The sequence below is a fragment of the Podarcis cretensis genome, assembly GCF_951804945.1.
Source record: "Podarcis cretensis genome assembly, chromosome: 3".
Classification (NCBI taxonomy): domain Eukaryota; kingdom Metazoa; phylum Chordata; class Lepidosauria; order Squamata; family Lacertidae; genus Podarcis; species Podarcis cretensis.
The window spans coordinates 864830-892480 of NC_137172.1; the positions used below are offsets into that span (position 1 = coordinate 864830).

General features: G+C 53.5%; 1 protein-coding gene and 1 long non-coding RNA gene across 3 annotated transcripts in view; one reads left to right on the top strand and one right to left on the bottom strand.

Moving 5' to 3' along the window:
* Positions 1-24640, bottom strand: part of DPYSL5 (dihydropyrimidinase like 5) — a 36574-nt gene extending 11934 nt beyond the window's left edge. For both annotated transcript variants that reach the window (XM_079968746.1, XM_079968745.1), the window contains exons 1-5: positions 24582-24640; positions 8287-8551; positions 4401-4559; positions 1337-1516; positions 1063-1131 (exon numbers count right to left, since the gene is read on the bottom strand). In XM_079968746.1, the coding sequence (XP_079824872.1) occupies positions 1063-1131; positions 1337-1516; positions 4401-4559; positions 8287-8547 (669 nt within the window). In that variant the 5' untranslated portion in view covers positions 8548-8551; positions 24582-24640. The remainder of the gene's footprint in view (positions 1-1062; positions 1132-1336; positions 1517-4400; positions 4560-8286; positions 8552-24581) is intronic.
* LOC307212024 overlaps positions 1-27651 on the top strand; it is a 448212-nt gene that overhangs the window by 37429 nt on the left and 383132 nt on the right. The window lies entirely within an intron of this gene.

The following is a 27651-nucleotide window of genomic DNA, read 5'->3' on the forward strand; positions in this document are numbered from 1 at the left end:
AGAGAGATGAGGCAGGCAGCGGCCCGGCCAACCAGACCCCAAGGCAGTGCCTGCAGGTGCCAACAGAACCCCAACACTTCCCCCTGCTCTAGCTCATGGGATGGGGCACAAATGGGGCAAGAGTCTGCCCCAGTGAAGCCAGTGGGAATGGGTGGGTGACCTCACTTATTTTCGGCTGCAGGTGGTGGGTCCTGGAGCTCAGCAGGCACAGGTGCTCCCCTACCCACTACCAACGGCCATGATAATCCCCCCACTTATGAGCAGCACCCACAAGCTCAGCCAGCTGCCCCCAACCTCGCATGGGCAGCAAAGTCCCTCCTCCACCACCCCCTTCTCTCTTGGGCCTTGGGGGGAGTGAGATTCTTAGCAGGGCAGGTGTGTTCATTCATAGGTGTGCCTCCTTCCTTGTGGGGGCCAGGTGGGATTGCTATGAGGAATTATGAAAATACGGAGCAAGCCATTGTGTCAGCAATGAAAGCATAAGGCGTTGACTGGGTTTGATTCATTGACAATAGTTCCTGATCGAATCCCACAAGCCTCTCCTCCTCTGCCCATTTTCTTTCTCTACGCCTGACAGGCACGTATAAGCATTCTGGAACACAGGCCAGTTGCTTCATCAGGCATCCTGGGTCATCAAGACAGAAGGTAGCTTTGATGTAGTTTGTGAATCTTTAGATAGATCTTAAAGGCCAGGAAGAGAGTTCACAAGGAGATGGTAAATACTGCCATTCTGCCTCTCCTGTTTATGACCTCCTTGTTTCCTATTTTATTGACTCTGAACTACGCATGCATGCTCAAATAAGCTCTTTGTAGTTTTAACTTTAACTTTGTCCCCACGTGGGGTTTTTTGAAATGCTCAGAGGAAATCTGATTGGTTCTCACGAACCCTGTGTAAAAAGTTCTTTTGTGAATAAAATGACCTGGGCCGAGGGGTGGACGGATTATTATTGACACTTCCCCCCAGAGTCTTGCTGGTCAAGCCTGTGTGTATTTTATTACTCAGAATCCAATCCTTCTTTGCTTTGGGAACGCAACACTTCCTTCCTTGGTGGGCACCCTTACCTCCTCCGGCCGGCTGATCTCGATCCCTTCTGGGCCGGTGATGCCCAGCTCCAGGGCTTCCCTGGCCCCCTGCAGGGAAAGGCAAAAGAGGGGGTCAGTCTGGGGTAGGCAGGGACAGGGGTCACCTTCTTCCTGCCCCCTTGCTGGTCCCTGCCTCTTCCTCCCCTCTCCCAGGGGAGGAGAGCCTATGGATCGCCTGATGGGATCTTCCCCTTCCACTGCCCCCCCCGGGCTGCAGCCCCGCTGCATCCCCCCTGCCCCCTGAGCAGCTCACCTCGGCCACCAGCTCTCCATTCTCGGCGTGGACGCGGGCGATGGCGCCAATGTCCTTGCAGGCGTGGAAGACCTGGTAGAGCTCGCTGTCCCGCAGCATGTACAAGTCCTTGTAGGTCATGAACATCTGGAAGGAGTTGATGCCCTTCTCCCGCACCAGGGTCTCCATCTCGGCCTTCACCTGAGGCAGAAGGGGCAGGCGTCATTTGCCCAAAGGTCTCACCTGCCCACTGACACCCCGGCAGCCGTGGAAATGCTGCCAGCCGAACGGAGAGGGCCAAAGCCACAGGCCTTGAGCTCATCTAATTTGCCCAAATCTAAGGCTCTGATGAACACAGGAAGATGAGCTAGGGGTCTCATGTGGAAGTTGGTGCAAATCCTGAACATTTCCAGACCTTCCTGTTTACAGTGGTATGTTTGGAAGCAGGAAGCAATGGACACTCATGTACTTATTGCTTTGATGTTCCAAGGCGGCCATGCTCCCTCTTGTCTGGCTGCACCCCCCCCCCACCTCAAGAGGCACCCAATCCCCACATCACAATGTCTCCCGACTTTGCTTGTTTCCAGCTTTCCTCTGCAGACTGGCTCACTCACTCGAGCCACCTGGAACGTGCTGCTCTGGGCCTGGATCTGTGAGGAGCCGGCCCTGCCTTTGAGCAACGGGCTCTTTGGCCCTGCCGGGAGGGAGCATGTATTTGGAGCATCTTGCTCCAAATTGAACCTCCACCGATGGAAGGGGAAAGTGGGGAGGGTCCTCTGGAGCAGAGAAGGAATCTGCTCTGCATCCAGGCATGCTCATGCCTTGTTAAAGAGGCATGTTCTGTCTCTGTATTCTGTGCAGGTCATTGGTCTATGTTTGGTAATAATAATAATAATAATAATAATAATAATAATAATACTTTTTTATTACATGCTGCCCATCTGACTGGGTTGCCCCAGCCACTCTGGGCAGCTCCCAACAAAATATTAAAAACACAATAAGCATTAACAACTTCCCTATACAGGGCTAAAAGTCAATTAGTTCTTTAATTCCTTGACATCTGGTGGGATGGTGTTCCACAGGGCAGGTGCCACTACAGAAGACAGAGGCCGCATCTGGGTGCCCCAAGCTGTGATGAAATGGTCCTGCACAGGTAAGACACAAGTGGGGGGCATCTTCTCCCAGTGCCAGAAGCCAGGCAAGGCAGCGCCAAAGCCCACCAAAGAGGGGAATCTGGAGGAGGAGGGAGTGGCCAACCGCGGAGGGAAAGGAAGGGCCGTTACAGCTGTCAGGGGGCCGAGAGGAGGAAGGAGCTGAGCCACAAACACCCAAACAAGAGGATAAGGAGGTAAGCCACCAGCTGGGGCTGGGGAACAAGATGGTTGTGGGCAGGGGTCTAATCCAGAATTACCAGCCAGCAGATGCTCCACGGCCCTTGAAGCAGCTGGAGGCCATGTGACGGCTGGCAGGCATGCTTGAGACCCCTGGCCTTGAGATCCTGCTAGGGCCCGGCAGTTGGCCTGAGGAAAATCTCCGCAGGCTGGAGCAGGTGGGGAGGGTGGCAGCTGGATGGCTGCAGAAGCACTGGGAGAAGGAGACGTGGCCGAGGGGCATGGAGGTGGCACCACTGGAGAAGGGGCAAAGCCCCAGGCTCCCTCCCCAAGGGGCTGCAGTGAGGGCAACCAGAAGGGTCAGGCAGATGGAGTACCCTCCCCCCCCCCGTGAAGAAAGTTTGAAGCGTTGGGGGCTTTTTAGGTTAAAGGGGAGTTAAGAGGCAAAACGATGGCAGTTTACAAAATTACGGAATATGCAGAAATCGCAAAACATACCGGAAAAATAAGAAATCAAGATAACAAACTTTTTATAAAGGAATAGAAATAGTTTATTGAAAATTTAATTGTAAACAGGTAAGAAAAATTAAATTTACAAGTTAATTTGGTATGCAGAAGATATTAAAAATAAATGTAAGGAACCGCAGAAAGAGGGGGAAGGGAGTCAAGTTTGGAAATGTTAAACTGACTGTAAAGTTAGTGAAATGTATAAACCTGGAAATCATAAACAAAATTTTAAAAAAGAAGAATTTAAATCTGCATGGCACAGAGAAAAGGGGAAAGTTTTTCTCTTCTCCTGACACCAGAATTTGTGGCTTCAAATGAGGTTGAAAGTGGGAAGATTTGGGGAGGATAAAAGAGAGGACTTCTTAATGCAGTGCAAAGTTAATCTATGGAACTCCCTGCCACAGGAGGCGGGAAACCACGGGAGGGGAAGGGGCTCTCGGGCTGAGGTCCTGCTTGCAGATTTCCCATAATGGGAATCTGGCTGGTCACTGTGAGAAGAGGATGCAGAATGCAATGGGCTTTTGGCCTGATCCGGCAGGCCTGTGAATACTTTCTTTATCCTGAGCAAACCGTTTTGTATGACTGGCTTTTCGGACTGATGAAGCGTGTAGCGAAACCTGTAATATATCCAGAGAACAACAGGTCTCCTTTTGCCCACTTGCGTTATTCTCACCAAGGTGGCGGCTTTGATTTGCCTTCCCATGATTGATCCATGCATACGGCTTTGTGTTTCCAACCCAAGACCCACTGAAGAACATCTCATCCAGTTCAATCTTTGAAAAGCAGCTTTGAAACCCCTTTTCATATTCTCCAGTGGGCTACCCTTGCCGTTGTGGCGGCACGGGGTTGCCGTTCTGTGGCTGGACTTACGCTACTTGTTGAACGATTCATTTATCCAGTCTGGGTAACATTTACTGAGCATGTAACTTGTTAAGATAGAGCTGTACATTTATCCACTCCATGTTTACAGTATCTCCAGGCTTTGTCTTGCACATGGCACCTTAGTATGTTTGTTGTCTGAATGGTTACAAGTCTATCTCTATTCTAGCTATTATTCTAGTAAATTTGGTTTTATACTTATAAGCCAGTTTGTGGTGGTGTTGTTTTGTTGTATTATTACTCCTTGTGCTCTTACAAGACTCCACTTTCGGAACCCTAAAGACCCGCTGCCAGTCAAGGCAAAAGACCTCCTCATTCTGAGTTAGGGAGACCAACAAGCCCCCCCTGTGCGCCCTCTGCCCTCTTACCTTTGGTGCCCACCAGGTGATGCCCATGTGCAGGGCATAGTCGCAGCACACCTTGGGGTCGGCCAGGCTGCGGCACTTTTCGTAGGCGTCCAGGAGGGAGATGTCCTTGTCCGGAAGCACGTGCCCAATCACCATCGTGGTTCCCCCCACCAGGGCAGCCTGGGCACAGGGGCAAAGGGAAGCTGGTGAGAGTTGCCCCCGTGGAAACCCCAAAAGAACTTCCAGGAGTGAACCACCAACGCCCAACCCAGAGTTTGCAAGCCCTGCAGCCTTCCTGGCATGGAGGCCCTGGGTCAGGAGCCAGCAGGAAGCATTTCTTGCTAATGCAAAGGGAAGGCTGTGTCCTCAGCTGACACTTGTGGGACATCAGCTAATCCCCAAAGCTGCTTTTTTGAGGGGGGCGGGCGGAGGGGGAGAACCTGGCTGCCTTGCCTACATTCCCTCAAGGACCCTGCATGAGGGTTCTGGGTTCCAAGGCCTTCACAATTTCAAGAGGAACCCAAGGCCGAGACCTTGTGGGGGGGGGCAGGGAGGAGCTGGTTGGTGAGCAGAACCTGAAGCCCCCTTTCTATTGCCCTGGTTGTGCTCAGCACTGGGCACTCATGACTAAACACACTTCTTCCCTGGGGTGCCCAAGCTGCCCCAAGAGAGAGAGAGAGAGAGAGAGAGAGAGAGAGAGAGAAAACAGGCTGGTGGGGGATAGAAGAGACTTTACTCACAGCCTAAATTTAGGTGAAGGGGCTCAGTGCCCAGAAACTACTTTGAACGCCAGGGACTGAACCACGGCAAACATGATGTGAGCATGTGCAGAGCGCATTCCTACAACAGCAAGCCACCAACCCTTGCCCTCACAGGCACCCTGGTCTGCAGCACACCAGCCACAGGAGGCTTGACCAAGACTCTGCAGGTGGGGAAGATTTTAAGCCCCTCCCCAAAGGGCTGCTGGACTCCCCACACCCACCAACTGCAGTCAGGACAGCCAATGGCCAGGGGTGGTGGGAGTTGTAGCTAAGCAGCACCAGAGGGTCACAGATGTCTCCCCTTCCCCACATTCTCTTCTGGGGGGGCACAGGTGGAGAGCACAGCTACAGCCCTAGACATACCCACAGAAGGAAGGAAAGAGCCAGTGCCTCACAGGATGAAGCATTTCTCCAGAGCACTCTTTGAGGAGCCAGCCCTTCGGGTAAATACAGTCATACTTTGGGTTACAGACACTTCAGGTTAAGTTTTTTTGGGTTAAAGACTGCCAAAACCCAGAAGTACCGGAACGGGTTACTTCCGGGTTTCAGCGGCCGCGCATGTGCAGAAGCGCCAAATCGCAACCCACGCGTGTGCAGATGCGCCGCTGCAGGTTGCGAACATGCATCCCGCACAGATCATGTTCGCAACCCGAGCGTCCACTGTATTTGGAACACTGTTCATGGCAGAGGAGACAGTGGCGCGGTGACTGGTGCAAGTGACACCCTGAGCAGCTAGATGGGGAGGGAGGAGGCTTTATGGTGTTAAGCACAGCTCGTTCAATCCGCCCTCTGCAGAACTGGCTTCTGTTGGAAACAGGGGGATGTACCAGTCATGGGCTTGATTCTGTGCTAGAACAGCTGCACACCTGTCAAAAAAGGGGAGTGTGTAGGTCCACAGCAGGCTCACTGCTCACAGAAGGAAAGTCCGTGCACAGCCAGAAGGCCATCTCCAAAGAATTCATGCACAGGAGCCAAGTAGGTGGGTGGTGTTCAGCAAAATTCTACTCAGAGTAGACCTTCTGAACTTAATGCACACAACTAAGTTAGGTCCTTTAATTTTGAAAGGGCTGCTCTGAGTAGAACTTGCCTGAATGCTTTTTTAAAAAACAAGGTTGTTTCAGCTGTTTTCAACATGCGGCATTCCATTAGTCAGATGATTTCTTCTTGCATGATGGAACGTTCTTCCCATCTCCCCACTGCCTAAATCTGTTCTAGAAGTTCCACCAACCCAAATCAGATTTTTTTTTTTTTGGGGGGGGGGGTGCACGGCTGGAAAGGGGAGGAACCCTCTTGCACAAGTACTAGCCTTGCACAAGCAGAAAAACTTAGTTAAACACCAGCCAGCATTTTTATTAGATCGTTAATCACTCGGGGTGCCTCACAGGAAGAAATGAAATAAACGAACAATGCTTATCTGGCTGTTATTTCAATCCTGTTCCCTTTGCGGTAGCTCCGTTTGGAACATTTTTTTAAAAAGAGCATCAGCAGGCTGCATTTTTTGAAAGCCACTTTGGGTTTGCTTGGTAAAGGGGGGAAAAAGAAACAAAGAAAAGAACAAAGCAGAAATTCTAAAAACAATTCCTATAAAAATATTAGTAATCTGAGTTCTAGTTCCACCACCTTCCGGCTTGGAATTTTTTCAAAATGGAAAACAAACGAACTCCTGCTCTTCTGTGGAGTTACTGGTGCTTTTGCCTTGTGTTGAGCAAAGGAGCTGAGCACTTTCAGCACCAGAGGCCTGGACAGCTCCCCCCCAGTCCCCAAGATGACCGGCAGGCAGGCAGGCAGGCAGGCAGGCGGAGATACAGTCCAGTCTGAGCAGGTGGGTGGCTGGGCAGCTGGGCGGCCAGATCCCCCCCCCACAGGCCTTGCAAGCAACTGGGGCTTTTGACCAGGCTCCTCTTGAGCAAGGTGGAAGAAGCTGATGCTGCTGCTTGGCCCAGGATGCCATGAGGAGCAGAACGGGGCCGTGATGCAAGGGAGACCAGCCCCCGCCATGGGGTGACCCGACTCCTTCCCACACCTGCCCTGCAAATGACACCAGCAGCTGCCACCTGCTCAGCCAAGCTACCCCAGGAAGAGGCCCCAACAGCTGCCAGGGAGGCTCCTGTCACTTCACACGCTCCCCACTGGTCAACACTGATGTTCTTCCCCCCGGTTCCGGAGCACATTTGGGAAGGGAAGGGAAAGGCCTCACCACCCCCCGGAAAAGGAAGCCAAGGCAGTGGATGGCCAGGAATCATTGAGGGAGGGCGGGCAGCCGGCTACACACTCCTCTGCCCAGCGCAGACGGGGCCCTGGAATCACATGGCTGTTGCTGACTAGGAATGCTCTGACTCTGCTTACAACATTTAGGCCTCACCCAAAGAAGGCCTGTCCCCTTGCCAAAGGGACAGGCCAGCATTGTCCGGGGGGCGGGGAAGTAAGGGGGGTGAAGAAAGGGGCCAGAGGCCAGATCTCACTAAGCACATGGCAAGGCCAGAGTTAGTCCTGGGTCAGAGGGAGATCTGGAGTCCATGGAAGTGCATGTCTTGCACTGGTGGATGCTGACACCCAAAATATCTGGAGGGCGCCAGGTTGGCAGAGGCCTGAGAGGCTTTTACCTATTCACTCCTGCCCTGCGCAGAGCCAGCTCAGTTGGCTCTTTGCTGGGCACGGGTGGCATGGAGGGGCATTGCAGCAAATGATGACATTTGGATCAGCAATAATGGAGGTGCCTGTGGAAATAAATGCAGGGGGATGCTGGCTGCCAGAAGTGTCCACAGCTGGCTTCCCAACTCCTGGGACAGAGCTCACTGCTCATTTAAAGCATACTCAAAACACACTGAAAGCACATGAATTCCCTCAAAGAATCCTGGGAACTGTAGTTTGTCAAGGATGCAGGGAACTGTATTTCTGTGGGGGACAGGACTACAGTTCCCAGGTGTCATGTGCTTTAAATGTGTGTTGGATTTGCTTTAAATGGATGGTGTGGACCTGCCTCATGTCTCATCCATTCCACAGATCTCAAGTCTCCCCAGAAATTGCCCTACTCTGAGAGAACACACACACAGGTCATCAATGCCCAAGACCAGACCACCCGCTGGGCATCCCCCCCCCCCCGCACCACACAACCAAGAGAAGAGGAGGAGGAGGAAGAAGACTACCTTGGTTCCATGGTAGAAGTCATCCACGCAGGTGGCGTTCATGAAGGTCTGGTGGAAGTGGGTGCTGGTATCGATGCCCCCCGGGATCACCAGCTTGCCGGTGGCATCGATGACCTTGGCTCCGCCGGGGATCATGAGCTCACGGCCCACCTGCTGGATGATGCCATTCTCAATGTAGACGTCGGCCTCCAGGGTGCAGTCGTCGTTCACCACCTTCCCCCCCTTGATGAGGATCCGCATCGTGGCAGCGTTGGCGAGCATGGCTCTGGCAAAGGAGGACAGGGCAAAGGAGGTCAGGGGTTGCGGACTCCCTCCCACTGGCAAGACTCCATAGGTCACAGGCCATCCATTTAACAGGCTCATGCCATTCCTAGCCCTCTCCTCTCCTTTTAAGACCATCTAGGTTGGTTGCCATCATTGTGGGAGGGAGTTCCACAGTTTAACTTATGCCCAGAGGCCACACGGCCCAGAGATCGCGTCCAAGGAGACAGCTGAGGGTCACAGCCACTGCAATTCAGAAAACGCACAGGCTGCTCCAGACCAGCTCCTCAGGCTCACAGAACACCCCAGCTGGAGGACATGGGCCCGGATTCACGCAGGTTGCTGCACTGGTTGACGCAAGTGCAAGGAGTCCTGCTAGTGCAGTGTGATCTCCTCTCCCGAAATCTGCTTGGGGGGGCCAGGAGACCCCCCAGAGCTGGAAGTGGGGGGAAGAGAGGTCGTTCTGCCTGGTGGAAAACAGAAGTGCTTTTGCTGACGGAACAATTGCCTTAGCACTTCATGGAATTCCACCCATCGTCCAGGACGAGGGCACCTCCGCACCTTCTCTGAGAATGTGGCTCAGCCTCCGAGGCCTTTCTTGTGGCCCACTTACCCTGTGGCCGGTCCTACCAGGAGAGAAAGTGAGGCAACCGCCTCTGGCAGCTGCTTTTAAGTGCCCTCAAAAGGCAGCCTATTGTTACTTCCGATTATCAACAGAGATGGAAGGAGGGAGGGAGGGAGGCAGACGTGGGCACCAAAATAATTTGGCTGCAGGCTATGAGTGCCCTGACCAGGGGAGGGATGGGGGCAGCAGGTGCTACTCTGCCTCAGGCAGCACAATGTCTTGGGCTGGCCCTGCATCCGTCCTCTGAGGGAATTATGGCTGGTGGGGATGAGGAACATGAGGCCCTGTGGGAACAAAACTGGTGCACGGCTTGCAGATGGATCAGCGTTTGAAATTCACCAGGTTCCAGGGGCTTTTTGCCCCCGGCTGTCGACCACTTGCAACCAAGTGAAGATGCCCAGGCGCCAGGGTGGCGTCTGATGTCTCCCCCATCTGGAGGTGCCTGTTTGGGGATCCACACACGAGAAACACACCCTGGTTTAAGGAGCCATTTGGAGCCTTGCATATATATTTGAGTTTCTAACACTGGGAAGGATGGCTCTCAGTGGCTACTTGCCACAACAGCTGTGCTCTCCCCTCCACTGTCTGAGGCAGCCATTGCCTCCAAACACCAGTTGATGGAAGTGATGTGGGGGGTGGGGTGGGGAATGGCTGCTGCACTCAGGTCCTGCTTATGGGCACTGGGTCAGTCCCTGTGGGAAAAGGAGCTGGACTAGATGGTCCCCCTTTGGCCTGATCCTGCTGCTGCTGCAGGGCTCTTCTGATGGCCCAGAAACCATCTGAGCTGCCATGGAGGTTCAGGGAGAATCTGGTTGTTTGCTGTCAGAAGAGGCGGCTGGACTTGGCTAGGCCTTTGCTCTGAGGAGCCCTTCTTGACTGCCAGAACCTCTGCCTCCTTCTCGGCTGCTCCTGGCAGCTCTGCCATCCTACCGACAATATGCCCCTAAGATGCTGCAGCTGCCTGGTCCTCTCCCCACCCCCACATATCTGCAAACATCCTCCATTCCTCTTTGGCAGCTGGAAGAAAAATATATTTAAAAAACAGCAACACCAAGACTGGCACAGCAAAGGGTGTCTCTGCTCCCCTCCCCTGGAAAGCCCTTCCTTTTGCAGCCACTCAGCCACCTCCTCTGCCTCCCTGGCATCCCGCTGCATAAAAGAGGCCCCCTGAACACGGCCTCCCTTGGCGGCAAACCCAGCCCCTCCATCAGCATCAGAAGCTCCCATTTGCCATGAAATCTGCGCAGTCAGACCTGACAGCTGCGGGCTCAGAGGCTCCCAGACAGACCATCAGCTCCTATTGTGTGAGAGAGGCGGGGATCGAAAGAAAAGGGGGAGGAGGGAGGGGTCTCCGGGAATCAAACAAAACCTGCATTTCCACAAGCTGGAGCTGGACCCAAAACCTGGAGGAGAGGGAGGCACGTTCCCTTGGATGGCTGCAGGGTTGCAAATAGGGTCTACTCTGAAGCTGCAATTGCAGAGAAGCAGAGGGCCTTGGGAGAGCAAGCCTTGCCTGATGCTTGCAGGAGGGAGAAGCAGACATCCCCCTCTGGGCTTGTTGCACCAGGATCTCCCACAGCTTGGAACTGGCAGGCTAGGTATAGGGCCCGAGGCACAGTCAACTGGGGACAAGGCCATGGGCTGACATTACCTGCCCCACCAGCCAGCCCTCAGGTCTGCAGCTGCTCGTGCCTTGATGGGGAATGAGGAAACCAGCTGGGTCTGTAGGACTGAGACCTCGGGACTGGGTACTCAGGTGCAGTATCAGAGCAGACCTGAATCTTGGGGAGGGAGGGTTGCTGTGGCCCATAGACACCCCATCTCATCATGTAGCTATGCAATGCGGCCCCCTCTCTCTTAGCAGTGGAGGGGAAATGGGAGCCCTGAACACCAGGGCAGGGCATTGGCAGGGCACTCTTGCTCCCCACAAAGGAGCACCTCCACTGCCCCCTCTTTAGCTGAGATTCCTGCACTGCAGGGTGTTGGACTAGATTATCCTTGGGGGTTGGTCCCTTCCAACTCTTGCGCAGTGTGGGGAGAGCACCAGGCAGACACAGAATACTCTACAGGAACACATGGAATGGGGCAGGCACCGCACAAGGCCAGCAGACCCGCCCGCCACAATCTGTATGCAGGATGAGGTGTGTTGAAGAAGTCAACCAGCATTTGGTTTTCAAAGATTTAGGAAGCTCAAAGGCACCCACAGATTGTTCACGCAGTTGTCAAAGCAGAATTGGAGACAACTCAAAGCTAATAGGCCCATGACCAGTGTGGACACAAGCAGGAAAGGGACCTGCACAGAAAATGGGTCCAGACGGGTCCAGCAGGAGCATCAAAGCCACAGTCTCCGAGTGAGACCACCTCTCTCACAGTGGACTGAGGGGCAAAAGATTCTGCAGCTCAACTTTCCCACCCCACTCACTAAGATGAGAGGCCCAGCAGCTCACAGAAGGGGCTTGCTGGTTTTGCTAATTTATTTAACAAATTGTATTTATCACTTGATGGATGTAAAACCTCAGAGAACCCTGCCCTGCCCACCCAGGAAGGGGCTTGCGTGGGCCAGGACAATTTGGTGCTGCTTCTCCAGAGGTCACAGGGTTGCCATACACCCAGAATTTCCCCAATATACCTGGAATACTGCAGTCGGAAGCTGTGTCCCAGCAGAAATTGGCAAAATGTCCAGGAAAATCCGGACGTATGGCAGCCCATGTCAGTAGTGTCATTTTTTTGCCAATTTTCCTTAAAAAATAGCTCAAAACCGTTAGCAACTTTTGTGTCTGAATTTTCACTTTTTGGAAAATGGCAACCTGACCATATGAGGAGACATGGAGAAAACAAGTCAGTGTGGCCCATAGAGCAACTGCAGCCAGCAGCTGTGGACCTGACTGTCCCCCCCCAAAAAAAAAACCTGAGGCCAGCCCCCTCTCCCCCCTTGCAGCAGCTGAGCACGCAGCAGTGTCAGTCAGTGGGGAAAGAGCGGACCACCCTCTGCACAGAGGCCACTGAGCTCCAAGTGCAAGAAACACCCCCAGCTAAGGCGTAAGGCAGCTCTCAGGGAAGGATCCCACCCCTGCAGAGCAGGATGCCACCCTGTTGAGCAGCACAGCTTCCCTGGCTAGGCCCTGCAGCCTCTCAGACCCAAGAGGCCGCCAAGTCTACATCCGCCACACCCTTCTGGCCAGCCTTCTGTTTGAAGGGTGACCCCTTCACTTCCTGGGGACCTGGCAGGCAGCCTAAGAAATAATAATACAGTGGTACCTCGGGTTACAGACGCTTCGGGTTACAGATGCTTCAGGTTACAGACTCCGCTAACCCAGAAATAGTACCTCGGGTTAAGAACTTTGCTTCAGGATGAGAACAGAAATCGCGCTGCGGCAGCAGGAGGCCCCATTAGCTAAAGTGGTACCTCAGATTAAGAACAGTTTCCTGTTAAGAATGGACCTCCAGAACGAATTAAGTTCTTAACCTGAGGTACCACTGTAAATAGCAGCAGCAGCAGCAGCAGCAGCAGGAAGCAACCTTCACCCCAAGGTCCCTGGGCAGGTGACAACAATTACAACACACTGAGAACAATTTAATGTTATAAAAAGGTCTGGCATGCCACATAAGCCAGCTTCTCTGTTCCTGAAATCAGAAGATTCTCCAGGGCCCACATTCCTGGGAACCAAATGCAAGGTGCTGTGGTGACCCACAGATTCGCAAACGGCTTGGCTGCCTCCTTCTCCTTGCTCTGAACACCCACAATCCATGTCCTTCCTTTCCTTCCATTCCCACCACTGCATAACTCCTCAGCACCCTCCACCTGCAGAATCCTTCCTCTCACTGCCAGGAGTTTGCAGGGGGGGGTCCCAGGGCTCAGGGCTCCTTCAGCACCCAGGTGACACAGAACACCATCTGCCACTACAACTAATCCAGAATGCAGCAGCCAGACTGGTGACTGGGAGCGGCCACCGAAACCACATAACACTGGTCTTGAAAGACCTACACTGGCTCCCAGTATGTTTCCGAGCACAATTCAAAGTGTTGGGGCTGACCTTGAAAGCCCTAAACGGCCTCAGTCCTGTATACCTGAAGGAGTGTGTCCACCCGCATCGTCCATCCCGGACACCTGGGTCCAGCTCTGAGGGCCTTCTCGGTAGTGGCACCCACCCTGTGGAATGCCCTCCCACCAGATGTCAAGGAGAAAAATAACTACCCAACTTTTAGAAGACATCTGAAGGCAGCCCTGTTTAGGGAAGCTTTTAATGTTTAATAGGTTATTGTATTTTAGTGTTCTGTAGGAAGCCGCCCAGAGTGGCTGGGGAAACCAAACCAGATGGGCGGGGTATAAATAATCAATTATTAATTATTATTATTACTAATATTTTTACTGGGATGGGTAAATGCTGGCCATTGTCCTCCCCAGGAAACAACTGGGAGAGAGTGAGAGCCCCTTCACACACACACACACACACACACACACACACACACAAACACAGAGAGAAAGAAGCCTTTGTGTCCTGGGAGAGTAGAACAGCCACTGGCTTTGTCCCATCCCCATTGTTCAAGCCCCCTCCCCATGACCCGCTGCACCCACCCTGCAAGGAGCACACACTCAAGCCAATATTTCAAACTCCTGTGCCCCTGAGCTGGCTCTTCACATCCAAGCAGGATCTTTAGGGGCTCCAGGAGGAAGGAGGGAAAGGGGAGGAGACTTTGCAAAGTCACGGAGGGTGCTGAGCACAATGCTCAGAGGGCGGGCAAAGCAGACCCAGGCCCCCTCCTTCAGGCTGTGCAGCGCTGAGGCAGCCCTTTCCATCCTCCCGTCAGCTGCAGCCCCACCAGAACCGGCAAGGGCCTAGCAGGCGTGCATACTAGACACATGGGGCAAAGATGTCCCCCAACCAGTGGCAGACCAACATTTTTGGAGCCCTGAACTGTCATGGGGGACCTTTATGGGCAGCATTAGAAGCTCAGATAGCTGCCATTTGGGGGCCAGGCGGCTTGAAGCTTCTAGTTTTCAAAACGTCTTCTTAGTTCCTGAAATTCATTCTGATTGTGCAGATAAAATGCACTGCTAGTGTGAAAACAGGCAAGATCCAGGGATCCCCAGGCAGGCACCTCCAGGTAGTGGAGATGTCGGACACCATAATGGCACCGTTGCAAGGGACCGATATCCAGGTGCAAAATGCAACTGGCAAGTTTCAAACGCTGGGTGTGGCTAACCACTGTTATGTTCTTCAATGCGGATGCTCCACAAGAGATCCCCACACCTTTACAACATCTGTGCTACTGACTCTCAAATTTTGGGATTTGTGAAATATATTAAGCGGGATTGCTTCCAAATGACTCTTAAGGACCACCTGCTTTCAGAGTTCCCTGATAACATTGAGGAACACTAAGGTAAAGGTAAAGGTACCCCTGCCCGTACGGGCCAGTCTTGACAGACTCTGGGGTTGTGCGCCCATCTCACTCAAGAGGCCAGGGGCCAGCGCTGTCTGGAGACACTTCCGGGTCACGTGGCCAGCGTGACATCGCTGCTCTGGCGAGCCAGAGCCGCACACGGAAATGCCATTTACCTTCCCGCTGGTAAGCGGTCCCTATTTATCTACTTGCACCCGGAGGTGCTTTCGAACTGCTAGGTTGGCAGGCGCTGGGACCGAGCAGTGGGAGCGCACCCCGCCGCAGGGATTCGAACCGCCGACCTTTCGATTGGCAAGTCCTAGGCGCTGAGGCTTTAACCCACAGCGTCATATACACAACAACAAAATACTCACTTTCAGTTGTGCCTCCCAAACTGGGTCACATAGACCCTAAAGTTGCTTTTAGGGCCCCTCTGGGATTAGGGTGTCCATGAATTGTGTTCCTGCAGGAAATCACCTCCCACCAGTTTCTCAACAAGGCTGCCGGCAGCCCCCAACTCCTCCGCAGGACACACAGCCAGCGGGGGGAACAGAGGCTCCCCCCTCCGTCTTGCCTCAAAAGGCCACACAGGACCCAGGGCGGTGCAGCTGCCCAGACAGAGGAGGGAAAGCAAGATCAGACACAGAGCACCCTGGGGCCACAGGCACATGCAGACCCTCCTGTGGAGAGCCTGGGGACCCCCACCACTTGCCAAGACCCCCAACTCTTTCCCAAGGCTGCCTGGTGCACTGCTGCAGCACAGACGAAAGCAGGTCCCTTTTAACAAGGAACGCTGGGGGAAAGCTTAATGAGCAAGCGGGGGCTGGTGCAGATGCCAAGCAATGACACATCGGAGGAGTGCCTGAGACACCCCCCCCCTCCGTTCTTTGTTTTGAAGTCCTTGCAGGGAGCGCTGACAGCCTGCTGAAGACGAGAGTCATTACACGGAGACATCCGAGGATCCAGAGGCAGGCAAGCGCCTCGCATGGCACAGCACACAACGGCTAAAGGATTGGCACATTTCCAGCAGCCATTACGGAACATGGAGAACCTGAGAGGAGCCTGTCCACCTGCCGGATCAGGCCAAAGCCCACCCCCCTGCCCTCACAGTGGCCAACCAGACGCCCCCAAGCAGGACTCAAGTGCAAGAGCAACATCCCCCCCCTCCTGTGGTTTCCAGCAGCTGGCATTCAAAAGCATGACCCGCCCCCCCGCAAAAGGGACCCAGCCAACCCTGGAACAGAGAGTAGCCCCAAGAGCTGCCTCTGCTCAACTCCTCCCCTCAAATCTATGCCTAGGCTGCTGGGTCATGTGATGGGTTATAAATGTATGGGGTATTTTTTTAAAATTGTTGTTATTATTCAGACCATGGCACATGGAGTTTTCTATCTAAAAACGCTTCTGCTCTTTTCTGTTGCTGTCCAAGGCTTTGAGGTAGAGATATGAAGGCCCCAGAAAACACTGGGGAAATGTGACCATGACCCCAATTTTTTCTGCTACCCTCCCCCTCACTTATTTTGGAAAAAACCTTCCCCCAATTTTTCTTCAGGCTTTCCCATTTCTACTTTGGGGGGAGGCTTCCCAGCCACCTGACCAGCCAGTTATAAAAACTCGAGGCAACTCATAGACAAGCAACGGCCCCCATTTAGGCATAGCCTTCACCACCCTGGAAGCAAGGGCAAGAGGGAACCACGAGGAATAATCAGACACGGAGGATCAGTGGAATGGTGGGTTCATTCCCACTTGAGGAAGCCTGAGATGAGCGTCTCCTTCTGCAGCTGCGTGTCACTTGGGCCAGAGGCCAACAAGGCGGTCCAGCCGTGCCTCCATGCTCAGGACGCTCTCGCTGCGCCACAACCAGTTCAGCATCTTCAGCCACACCTTGGCTGACACAGTGGCGCAGGAGGAGGAGGCCGCTGACGAGAAAGGGGGAGGTTACGCAAGTCCCCCCCCCCCCAGCAGGGAGGAGAGGCTGTGATGGAGATGCTGAAGGAGCCCCAGCAGGATCCCGGCGGCCTGGATGAGCTCACAGCCAGCGACTCAGAGCTGCGCCTGGGTGCTCTGGGCCTCTGCCACTCTTGTCTGCTAGCAAGTCTCTAATTTTGCTTGCTTGCTTGGCGGCAAAATTTAATCAGCTGGGATTCCAGAGCAATGCATCCCTCTTTCCAGTTTAGAGTTCCCTCTGGACTACGGACTCCTGGCCCAAAACCAACAAGGCCAAATGCACGAGAGACAAATGTGAAGCGCTGCATTTAGGTTCAAAGCCAAATCAAATGCATGGGAGAGATCTGACTTGGCAGCACCTCATGTGCAAGGGGGGGGGCATGTGTTGAGCGGATCTTAAGCTGGACTGGGGCCACCAGTGTGATTCAGCTGCAAGAGAAAAGCTAATGCAGCTTCTCAAGTGTCCTTAGCAGGAGCACAACGTTGTCCAGATCACAGGAAGCAACAGTCCCACTCTCTCCTGGACAGGCCTGTGGCAATTCTGGGGGCCACATTTTAAGGAAGACCTGGACAACCTGGAAAAACGCGTCCAGAAAAATACAATGAAGATGATAAGCAGCCTGGAACCCAAGTCCTGTGTTTTTCTTGGAGGAGAATAGCTTAGGGGGATGCATGATAATATCCCACCAAACATCACAACTTCTTCAGCGTCAAAAAGGTTGGAGGAGACCCAAGTCAGCTGAAGCACCAAAGGCAAAGATGGTCCTATCTTGGAGGAGAAGACGCTAGCCCCTTGCAAGGGGTAATACCCTCCCCCAAGATACGCAAAGAATCCCTCCCCTCCAGGAAAAGATTTGCTTTTGCCCCATCTCCCTGCTGACCCTTCTGGCTAAAGGCCTTTGCAGCAGCAGCAGCAGCCACTCTCATGCAACAAAGGAAGAGTGTTCGCGGCTCTAGCCGAGTGTCTGCCTGAAATTCTCTGCCTGAAATCCTGAACAGCCTCTGCTGGTCAGTGTGGACAACACTGGGCTAGATGGAACTATGGCTGCTGCCTATGTCTCATCAGGGTCTGTGCCAGCTCAGGTGCCCAGCCCAGGGTGTGGCACCCTCAACAGGAAAAGTGACAGCACAGATCCCTCCTGCTGGGAATCTCAAGACCAACCTCCAAGGGGGACGCCCCCCCACCCACCCACCAGACTGGGCTACAGACAGAAGTGTCTTGGTTGGGAAAGGGAGTGGAATCAGCCCCTCAACACCACCACTCTCACCCTACCTGTGACCCACTTGACAAGAGCTGGCACTGACTGGAGGCCTCCTGCTTGCACCGTGTTCCCAGTCGGCAAGGGAAACTGTCCCTTTCCCCTTCAGAAGCCAGCTCTGGTCACCTGGAACTGTGTTGAAGTCAACCAGGTTTCCTCCAAATTCCCGCCAGCCCCAGCAAGCACGGCTGTTATGGGAGTTCTTGTCCAAAGTGCCCAGGGGGCCTGAACATGGAAACCTATTGAGGGAGACAGGAGCCTCACTCGTCCGTCTGAAGGGCAGGCAGAAGATCACCTTTCCCTGGTACCTGTGGAGAGGGAGAGAGGCAGGAGCAGAAGGAAAACCCCTTCAGCGGGTAATTCTTCTGATTTCAAGAGATGTCTCAGAAGAAAACAACAAAGCTGAACGGAATGATGGCCTGGAGTTCGTATGATCTTATTGTTTCAATAAATTAAAGGCAGCCTTTGGCTGAGAGGCTGGATAGACAGAGTCTTTGCCCTTCTTCCCACCCACCTTCCCCGCAGTGCTGAGGCACCTTGAAAACTAGCAAATTTACGATGGCATCAGTCCACAAAAGCTGATGCCGTAATTAATCTGTTGGTCTTTAAGCTCCCGCAGTGTTATTTGTGACTTTAATAAAAAGTGGGAATTTTGTATTTCCAATGATTGACTGATCTTTCCCACACAGTATTTTTTGCTACTTCAGATTATGACTTGGAGCTGCTACTCAGAGTCCAGAATCCCAACCCTGAGCTGAAGCAAGACCTGCAGGTCCCTGGATTCATTTGTCAATGAGGCAAAGGCCTTGCCAGAGAAGACCAGGGCATTAAGAGGGGGGCCGCAGATCAGTGGCTGAGCACCCCTACTCGACACCGAAGGCACAATGCCCAGTTGCTCCCCTGCCCCAAACGCCAGAGAGCTGGGAAGCAGGGTGGGGGTGCTGTTTCTCAAGGAGAACAGGGCTGCTTGAGCACCAGCAGATCCATGTGCAGGGATGGTTTGTTTGGACTGGAGGGAAGGTGCCTTTCGGGACCAGAGTCCAGACCACCCACACTTGATATTCTAGTTGCCACCACCTCGGGGCAAGAGGGAGGGGGGCATAGCCTCAAAAAGAGGGGCTATGGAGGCCAAAGAGCCTCCAGCCCCCACCAGTCACCCTGACCTCCACTCAAGCCAAATATGGAAGACCAGCAGTCCATTGGGCAGGTCCTCCAGACCCAAGCTTCACCCAAAAGCCAAGATGCAACTCCTCACGGAGAAGGTCTGAACACACCTGAGGACACACCTGACTCACCTGGCAATTAGGAAGCTACAGACATCAGAGGCTGAAGTCCAAGCCCCTGGGCTGGGGTGAGAGACCCCAACTGCCAACACCCTGCCCAGCCAAAGAGCTCCTTCATGGAATCATAGAATTGTAGAGTTGAAGGGACCCCCCCCAAAGGGTCATCTAGTCCAACCCCCTGAAATGCAGGAATCACAGAATCCCTGAGAGATGGCCACCCTGCCTCTGTTTCAAACCCTTCAAGGAAGGAGAGTCCACCACCTTCTGAAGTTATCCGCTCCGCTATCAGAAAGTTCTTCCTAACGTTTACTCATAATCTCCTTTCTTCTCATTTGGACCCATTGCTGTGGTGCAGGAAACAGGCTATGGTGTCACTGGGCCCCTTGTTTCCTAGTACTAAGGGAAGCCGCAGTCCAAGGGGAATCTGGACCAAAGAACCATGACAGTGAGCCTCCCCCTCCATGGCTCCAGTAGGGAGCCTCAGAAGACCCTGATACTGCACAGGTGGCACCTGGACCAATGACCCATCAATGCACCAGGAGCTCAGTAGTATCAAATCCTCAGGAGCATCAACAGGCTCCAAGTGCCCCAAAGAGGACCTAGTCCCATCCTTGCACCAAGGTAGCAGCTCTCACACTTAAGGAAAGCTCCAAGGGCATCAGGCTCAAGGGAGAAGAGGGATCAGCCCACCTTTCCCAACCTCTTTGGCCAATTCCAACCTGTAAGGCTAAATGCTACGCTCACAGCCCAGAGCTCAGACCTTCCAGTGTAGCACATGCACACACCCTGCAGAAAGTGGAAGAAGACACACGCCCTTCTCAGCCCCAAGTGCTCACAAGCAATGCACCAAAGTACAACAAAACAGAAATTCTCAAAGATGCCACACTTTTCATTTGCTCCCCACACTGATGCAGGTTTTTTTCAACCATCCGTATTTCATTATGCTTTGAAAATTGAAGAACTGTAGAGGAATAGAATGATCAAAGGAGCATGTTGCACTTCCAAGCAGATAAACAGTCTAAAAATCAACCTCTGGCAGCTCTCTATTTTTATACTGAGAAAAGAGGCAAAAACAGGATACATTAAAACCATCTGATGTGCTGATGATGGTCCCACAAGGCAGTCTTTGCCAACTTGGCCAGCCAACCTCTGCTTTAAAATCTCCAGTGAAGGAGAGTCCACCACCTCCCAAAGGAGTCCATTCCACTGTCCAACAGTTCTTCCTGATGTTGAGTCAGAATCTCCTTTCTTGGAACTTGAATCCATTGATTCTACCCTCTGGAACTAGAAAAAAAAAGCTTGTTCCCTCTTCCATGTGATAGCCTTTTGAGATATCTGAAGATGGCTCTCATATCTTCTCTCAGTCTTTTTTTCCGGGCTCCTTCAATCATTCCCCATAAGGCTTGATCTTCTTGGTCACCCTCCTCTGCATACGTTCCAACTTGTCAACAACTTTTTGAAATTACAGCACCCAGAACTGGACACAGTATTCCAGGTGTGGCTTGACCAAGGCAGAATAGAGTGGGAATATTACTTTCCATGATCTGGACACGAGACTTCTGTTGATGCAGCCTGGAATAGCATTAGCTTTTCCTTTCTTTTTTTTGCTGAAGAGCGTTTCCACCCCCATCATTCAGCCTGGACACTAAAGTCCAACTCCCAGGACCTTATTGTGGTTCTCTCACTGCAAGAAGTAACCAGGCAGAAGGACTTTTCGATAGTCTCACCCACCCTGCAGAACACCCTCCTGGAAAATGTCAACGAATTGAACAGCTATATCATTTTTTGCAAACATCTGAAGGAAGTTCTGTTTTGGGGAGCTTTTAATGTTTGATGTTGTTTTTTCCTGTATTTTTGTTGGAAGCTGCCCAGAGTGGCTGGGGCAACACAGTCAGGTAGGCAGGGTATAAGAAATATAGGGCGGTATATAAATTAAATAAAAAATCATCATCATCACAAGCTTGGCTTGCGTTAAGCTTGGGGTCTGCTAAGACCCCAAGATCCTTTTCAAGCGTCCTACTAATGAGCCAAGTGTCCCAGTGCAGCTGGTTCTGCCTTCCTCAGTGCAGAGAACCTGACATTTGTCCCTCTTTAAGTTCATTTTGTTAGTTTGGGCCCAGTTCTTCTATCTGATAAGGTCATTTTGAATTCTGATTCTGCTTTCTGCGGCATTAGCTACCACTCCCAGTTTGGTGTCATCTGCAAATTGGATGAGCACCCCCACAATTCCTTCATGCAAGTCATTTATAAAGACCTTGAACAACAACGGGCCCAGGACAGAACCCTGCAGCACCCCACTTGTCACTTTTCCCCAGTATGACGAGGAACCAGACGCTTGGACTCCAACTCCCATCAGCCCCCGGGAGCAGCAGCACAAATCATCTGGAAGGCACAGGTTGGCGATGGCAGCTATAAAACAATGGGGGCGAAACTAAGTCAATGGCGTGTTAAAGCTTCACCAGGGAAAGGCATTCTCAGCCCTCCTTAGCCGGCATCTGCCTAGCATTCCCAGGAACATCTAAGGGAAGTCAGAAGGTAGAAGTGCAGGCAAAAGCGAGCAGACGCTGACGCCACATCCTGGTTGCAAAGAGGCAGGGCATAGAAGTTTAGGACACTGGCTCACGGCAGCCTCCCCTCTACCATCCAACCAGACCGCTGACCGTCATGGACAGCCTTTGTCTTAAAGGCCGCAGAATGCACAAAGTAATTGCTTGTTACAAGCAATAAGCAATACTTGGGCAGATTCAAGATCCCTGGGCGAGAGGTTGGGCTCTCGAGTCCCAGCAGGAAGCAAATGTTCATTCCATCCCCATCTATCAGGGAGGGCGGCCTCAGAGCGCAGCCCCTGAGTCTGTTTGCTAGGGGGTTGGACTAGACGACCCGTGGGGTCCATCTCCAGTGCTACAATTCTACAATTCTATGACCTCAACTACATTGCTTGACTGCAGCTTGTTCTTACAACAATGCACTTGTCTCAGTATGCAAGAAGAAGAAACACACTCACAGTGGAAATGGAAATAACTATGGACTAAGGCAGAGGTTTTTAAACTGTGGTCGCCAACCTGATGCCCAGAAATCTCCACTTAGTCGCAACTGGACCCACGTCGGTAGCAAAGCGCGCCTGGCAAATCTCGAGCACTGCTTCCCACCAGAAAAAGGCTTCTCCACACCCCTCCTGTCTTCAGCCTTTTGCACTGCTACTGCGGGGGGGGGGGGGGGCTCCCTGGCCTGCGTTTATTTTGCAGGGGGCCTTCCACACAGAGAAGCATTGTATTTTCCCCAGAGTGTGGAAGCTGGCGGCCAATCAGCCATTGTTTGCTGCTCCTGCACCCCTCCCCCAGCACAGGCCAACCTGACTCAAGGTTTTGTTTGCTTCTGACAGGCAGCTACTGTCCCAGTCCCATCGCCAAGCAACACGGAGGCAGGGCCAGGACCCCCAGCAGAGCCCTGGGCTGGGGTGCCAACAGGGACACCGCTTCCCAGCAGACCTTCTGACCTTCTTCAGACCCTTATGATGGGATGGTCCTTTGGCCAGCCCTACAGGAGAGAAAGCTGGGTAGAGGCGGCACTGTCGCCTATACCTTGGATGGATTCCGAGCGGCACAGAAAAGTGTTTCCAATTCCCGAGCATCATTCGCAAGCTTCAAAGCATGGGTGGGAAATAGACACACTGGGTTTTTTTCTGACAAAAGCCACATGGCATTTAGCATTAGCCGAAAAATTAACTCATAAATTATGCGTTGCCAAAGGCTCAGAGGACCCAGATTCGGTGCTGCTTGGTGGGTTTTTATCTTATAGCTCAACAAATGCAGACAGCTCGGACACCCCTCCACAACACTACCTGAAATTTGGCTTTCCTAATGGTCTTCAAGTACTTTGCCAACCTAATTTTAAGTCTCTCCCGGATTTACCGTGAGGCTTTTTGTACTTCTGTTATTTCCATTGCATTCATTTGCTTGCTTTACTTCAATCAAATCTCTAACTACTAAGAAATAATAATAATAATAATAAACCAGAACAAAAAACAGCAGAATCTGCCTACAGCTTTTTCTTCGATGAAGCAGCCAGAGGTTAAGACAAGGTGTCAGAACTATGAGGCATCTCTCCCCTGCTTTGCAGCCCACTGCCTGCATGCTCCCCATAGGCTCACTCCCACAGGGGGAAACTGAGGAAGGGTACAATGGGGCATCTGCCCCGCCCCCCCTGGCACACATGGATGCCAGCATCAGACTTCACAGCATCCAGTGGACTTGCAAGGAAACAAATCCCACCAAATTCCGTGGTTCCTCCTTCTGCAGCTGCCGATATCCTCCTCCTCAGGCCAGACAGAAGCTACTTGCAGTTCACAGGAATACAGGCAACGGCTCATGGCCAGCAAGGAGATGGGGGCGCAAGATGCACCCCTGCAAACGTCCCTCTGCCACAGGGGCAGGGTCAGCCTTTGCAAGCCTGGGGTGCCTTCTGGACGCGAACCAATCCAACACAAAACAAAGCTGCACCAACCGCAAAGTGCGGAAGTGCCCCCCCCCAGCCCAGCCCCAGGCAGGAGGGGAGCCTGTGGTCCAGAGAAAGCAAATCATAGGAAGAGGGTGGTGCTTTCTGTTGAGACACCAACATCTTCAGAGTAATCAATATCACACCACCACCAACACGCAGGCCGTGCCCCCCCCCCCCGCCAAGGGAGCGGCAGCAAGACTCTGATTGTTCCTCCCGTTAAAAGGAGGCAGGTATGACACAGGCAGCAGTGGCAGCGGTGGCAGCAGCGGCAGCTGTGCGTGCCATTGATCCCCCTTCTGTGGGGCGGGGTGGGGCAGGCAGACTGAGTGTCTGGGTGGGGACCAGGCGGATGGGGTGAACTGGCGTGACTCCTCCATCAGTCCATAATCCTTGCTCCGAGGAGATTACTCCTGACTCGGCTCTGGTGGGGATGCTGGGTGGGTCCATCAGGGGCCTACGGGGGGGGGGGAGGCAACTTTTGGGCCGCTGCAATGGGGCAAGGCGGTGGGGCAAGCCCCCGGGAGGGGGGGCAGGGGATGCCTCTGCTGCTCAGATCTCCATCTCGGAGTCCAAGATGCTGGTCGGCCCCAGGTGGCCCCCGGAGTCTGTGACACCCCCAGCCCCATGCTTTGGGGGGGGGTGTCGAAGGGCCCTGCCCGGGTCTTGCGCCTCCCCGCCCTCCAAGAGAGCCACCGCCTGCAGGGAGAGAGCCAGGCCGCCGCCGCCTCCCCCCGCCCCTCCGCTCTTGCCGTGCCTCAGTTTCCCCGTCGCCCAGCCCGGCCGGAGCAGCACAAAGCGCCCAGCCCCGGCCATTGTCAGCGGCGTCGCCGGCGTGCCCCCCCCCCCGAAGGGCCGGACCCGCCTCTCCCTCCCCCCGGGCCGGGGCAGCGCCCACCCCAGACAAAGGCCCCGCCGCCGCCCCCCCCCCCCCCGGAGCAGCACAAAGCCCGGCCGCGAGGGGCCCGGGGGGGCGAGGCCCGGCGGGGGGGGGGGCTGCGGACGAGGCGGGCGGGAGGCGCCCCCCCCCCGGTTCTCCCCCCTCACCGGCTCTCCTCGGCGTCGCCCTCCTCCCCGTCCGCCGCCGCCGCCGCCGCCGCCTCACCTGCTTCCCTCGCCGCGCGCGCGCCAGCCAGGGGGCGGGGCCAGCTCGCGCCCGCCCGCCCGCCACTCGCCGCCCGGGCCAATCGCCGCGCCGCCGGCTCCCCGCGAGGGGCGGGGCCGAGGGACCAGGGCGCGGCCGCCTCCATCCTGGCGTCGCCATGGCGACGGGGCCTGCTCGCTCCGGGGACCCGGGCCAAGCCTGGCAGGCCGCTTTGTTTCGGGGCGGGCCTCCAGGCCAGGCCGGGGGGGCCCCGAGGTTTTGGACTTCAGGGGCCGCCTGTCGTAGCAACCATCTCACGCAGCATCCCGTCCTCGCCGTCGCCAAATAACCCCGCGCAAGCTGCGCCTGCAGATAGACTGCCTCCGGACCTGGAGGTTCCGTCAGGACAGCCCAGCTACTGGATCAGGCCCAATCTCTGCATATTGTCCAGCATCCTCCCAGTGACCAACCAGAAGCCCCCCAGGGAAAGTCGACAGGAGGATTCGAGGACGAGGCCACTTTCACTCTCCAGTGGTTTCCAGCACAGCCATCAACAGCCCTCTCCTCCGCCATTACGGAGTGCTCACTGGAAGGCCAGATCCTGAAGCTGAGGCTCCAAGACTTTGGCCACCTCAGGAGAAGAGAAGACTCCCTGGAAAAGACACTGGTGTTGGGAAAGATGGAGGGCACAAGGAGAAGGGGGCGACAGAGGACGAGATGGTGGGACAGTGTTCTCGAGTTTGACCAAACTGCGGGAGGCAGTGGAAGACAGGAGGGCCTGGCATGCTCTGGTCCAGGGGGGCACAAAGAGGCGGACACCACTAAACGACTAAACAACTAAACAACAACAACTGCCATTACTTTGTCCAGTCCTCTTTTAGAGCCATCCCAACTGGTGGCCATCCCTGCCTCTTGCAGGAACATTCTCCATAGTTTAACTATGTACCGTGTGAATAAGAGGAGGAGGAGCAGTTTGGATTTCATATCCCGCTTTATCTACCCAAAGGAGTCTCAAAGCAGCTAACATTCTCCTTTCCCTTCTTGCCCCACAACAAACACTCTGTGGGGTGAGTGAGGCTGAGAGACTTCAGAGAAGTGTGACTGGCCCAAGGTCACCCAGCAGCTGCAGGTGGAGGAGCGGATACATGAACCCGGTTCCCCAGATTACGAATCTACCGCTCTTAACCACTACACCACACTGGCTCACTGAATAAGCGTTTTCTTCTATCTGTTCTGAGTCTTCCAACGTTCAGCTTCACTGGATGTCTGCAGGTTCTGGTGTCATGAGAGAGGGAGGAAAGCTTTCCTTCATCAACTTTTCCCACGCCATGCATAATTTTATAAACCTCTGTGTCGCCTCTTACTTGCCTTTTCTCTAGACTAAAAAGTCCCAAACCCTGCCGCCTTCCTTCACAGGGGAATCACTGTCTCCATCCCCTTGATCATTTTGGTGGCCCTTTTCTGGACTTTGTCCAGCTCTACAATATCCTCTTTGAGGTGAGGAGACCAGAACGACACGATATTCCAAATGCAATAGCACCACAGATGTCTATAATGGCATGATATTGGCAGTTTAATTTTCAATTCCTTTCCAAACAATCCCTAGCCTGGGATTTGCTTTTTCATGACTGCCACACTGTCCCACTCTCTGGCTTCCTCACAGAACCTGTGGCAGCCATGCGCCCATGCCCCAAATTAGGGGATTTCTCTGTTCCTTTTGGAGCTCCCATTCCCCACTTCTTGGGTCTCCCCACACTTTCCTCTTGACCACTAATAGCTGCATATTTATAATTGAAATTAGATACAATAATGAATAATCATTATAAGCACAGCTTCCTTGCTCTGTATTTGGAGCTTGGCAAGCAGAAATTAGCAAGTGGGCATGGGCACCTCTTCCCCTGAGCGTGGGCAGCTGAGGTTGGATTCTGCTGGGCTGAAAGCTGCCTTCTGCTTCTGGCATCCTCTTCTGCCACTGTGATTTGGGGAGGAACTTTTGAGAAAACATGCCTCCCTCTGTCCTGGAGCTCTAGCTGGTTTGCACATATATCAGTCGCAGCAGCCCTTGTCCGAGGGATGCTATGATTGACAGCAGAGCCAGACCAGAGTCAGGGATGTAGATCCTCTGGAATGCCACCAGGGGGCTGGAGCCTCTCTCTGATTGGCTCCCCAGCCAGCCAGAGGGGGGCGGAGCCATCACTTTGGGAGGGAAAATAAAAGGAGCAATTTCTGATAAGGGAAAGTGATAATAATAATAATAATAATAATAATAATAATAATAATAATAATAATTCTTAAATCATTTATATCCCTCCCATCTGACTGGCTTCCCCCAGCCACTCTGGGCGGCTTCCAGCCCATTTAAAACCATAATAAAATGTCAACCCTGAAAAGCGAAGCTTCCCCAAGGAGGGCCTTCAAGTGAGCCAGGGCTCCTTTGGAGAGATAGAAGCAGAAAGAGGGATCTGGAGAGGCCTGGGCTGAGGGAGGAGAAGGGGCTCTGGATGGAGCCTCTCTGATGAGAATCTGGTCTCTGGCCAGAGGAAGAGCCGGTGGAGCCTCTGGGGAAGGCAGGCAGACAGACAGACAGGCAGACGGATGGACAGACAGGCGTCCCCTGGGGGGCTGAGTCGGGGGCAGGAGAGGGATAAGCCGTGGGAAGACCCTCTAAACCAGGGTCTCCTTCCCATCAGGAGGGGAGAGGTCTTCCCAAAGGAGAAGCGGACCCCGAGGTCGGTGATGTTCTTTGGAAACACCTCCGCAGTGGTCTTGCTAAGAGAGCCATGAGAACTAGGTGGGTTGCCTTGTGCCTGACCTCTGAGTCTGGTGTACTGAATTTACAGAACAAGAGACTATCAGAGAGGAACACATTAACTTACAGCCTTTTAAAGGGATTTCGAATATTAAAAATATCCATGCTTTTCTTCTATTGCCGTGAACAGATGACTTGTCTTTTAAAAATACTACTGTCTTTTAAAAAGTGCTTTTAAAGATGAGCCCTGGGCACATTCAAGGTCAAGGATCACTTTCTTTATA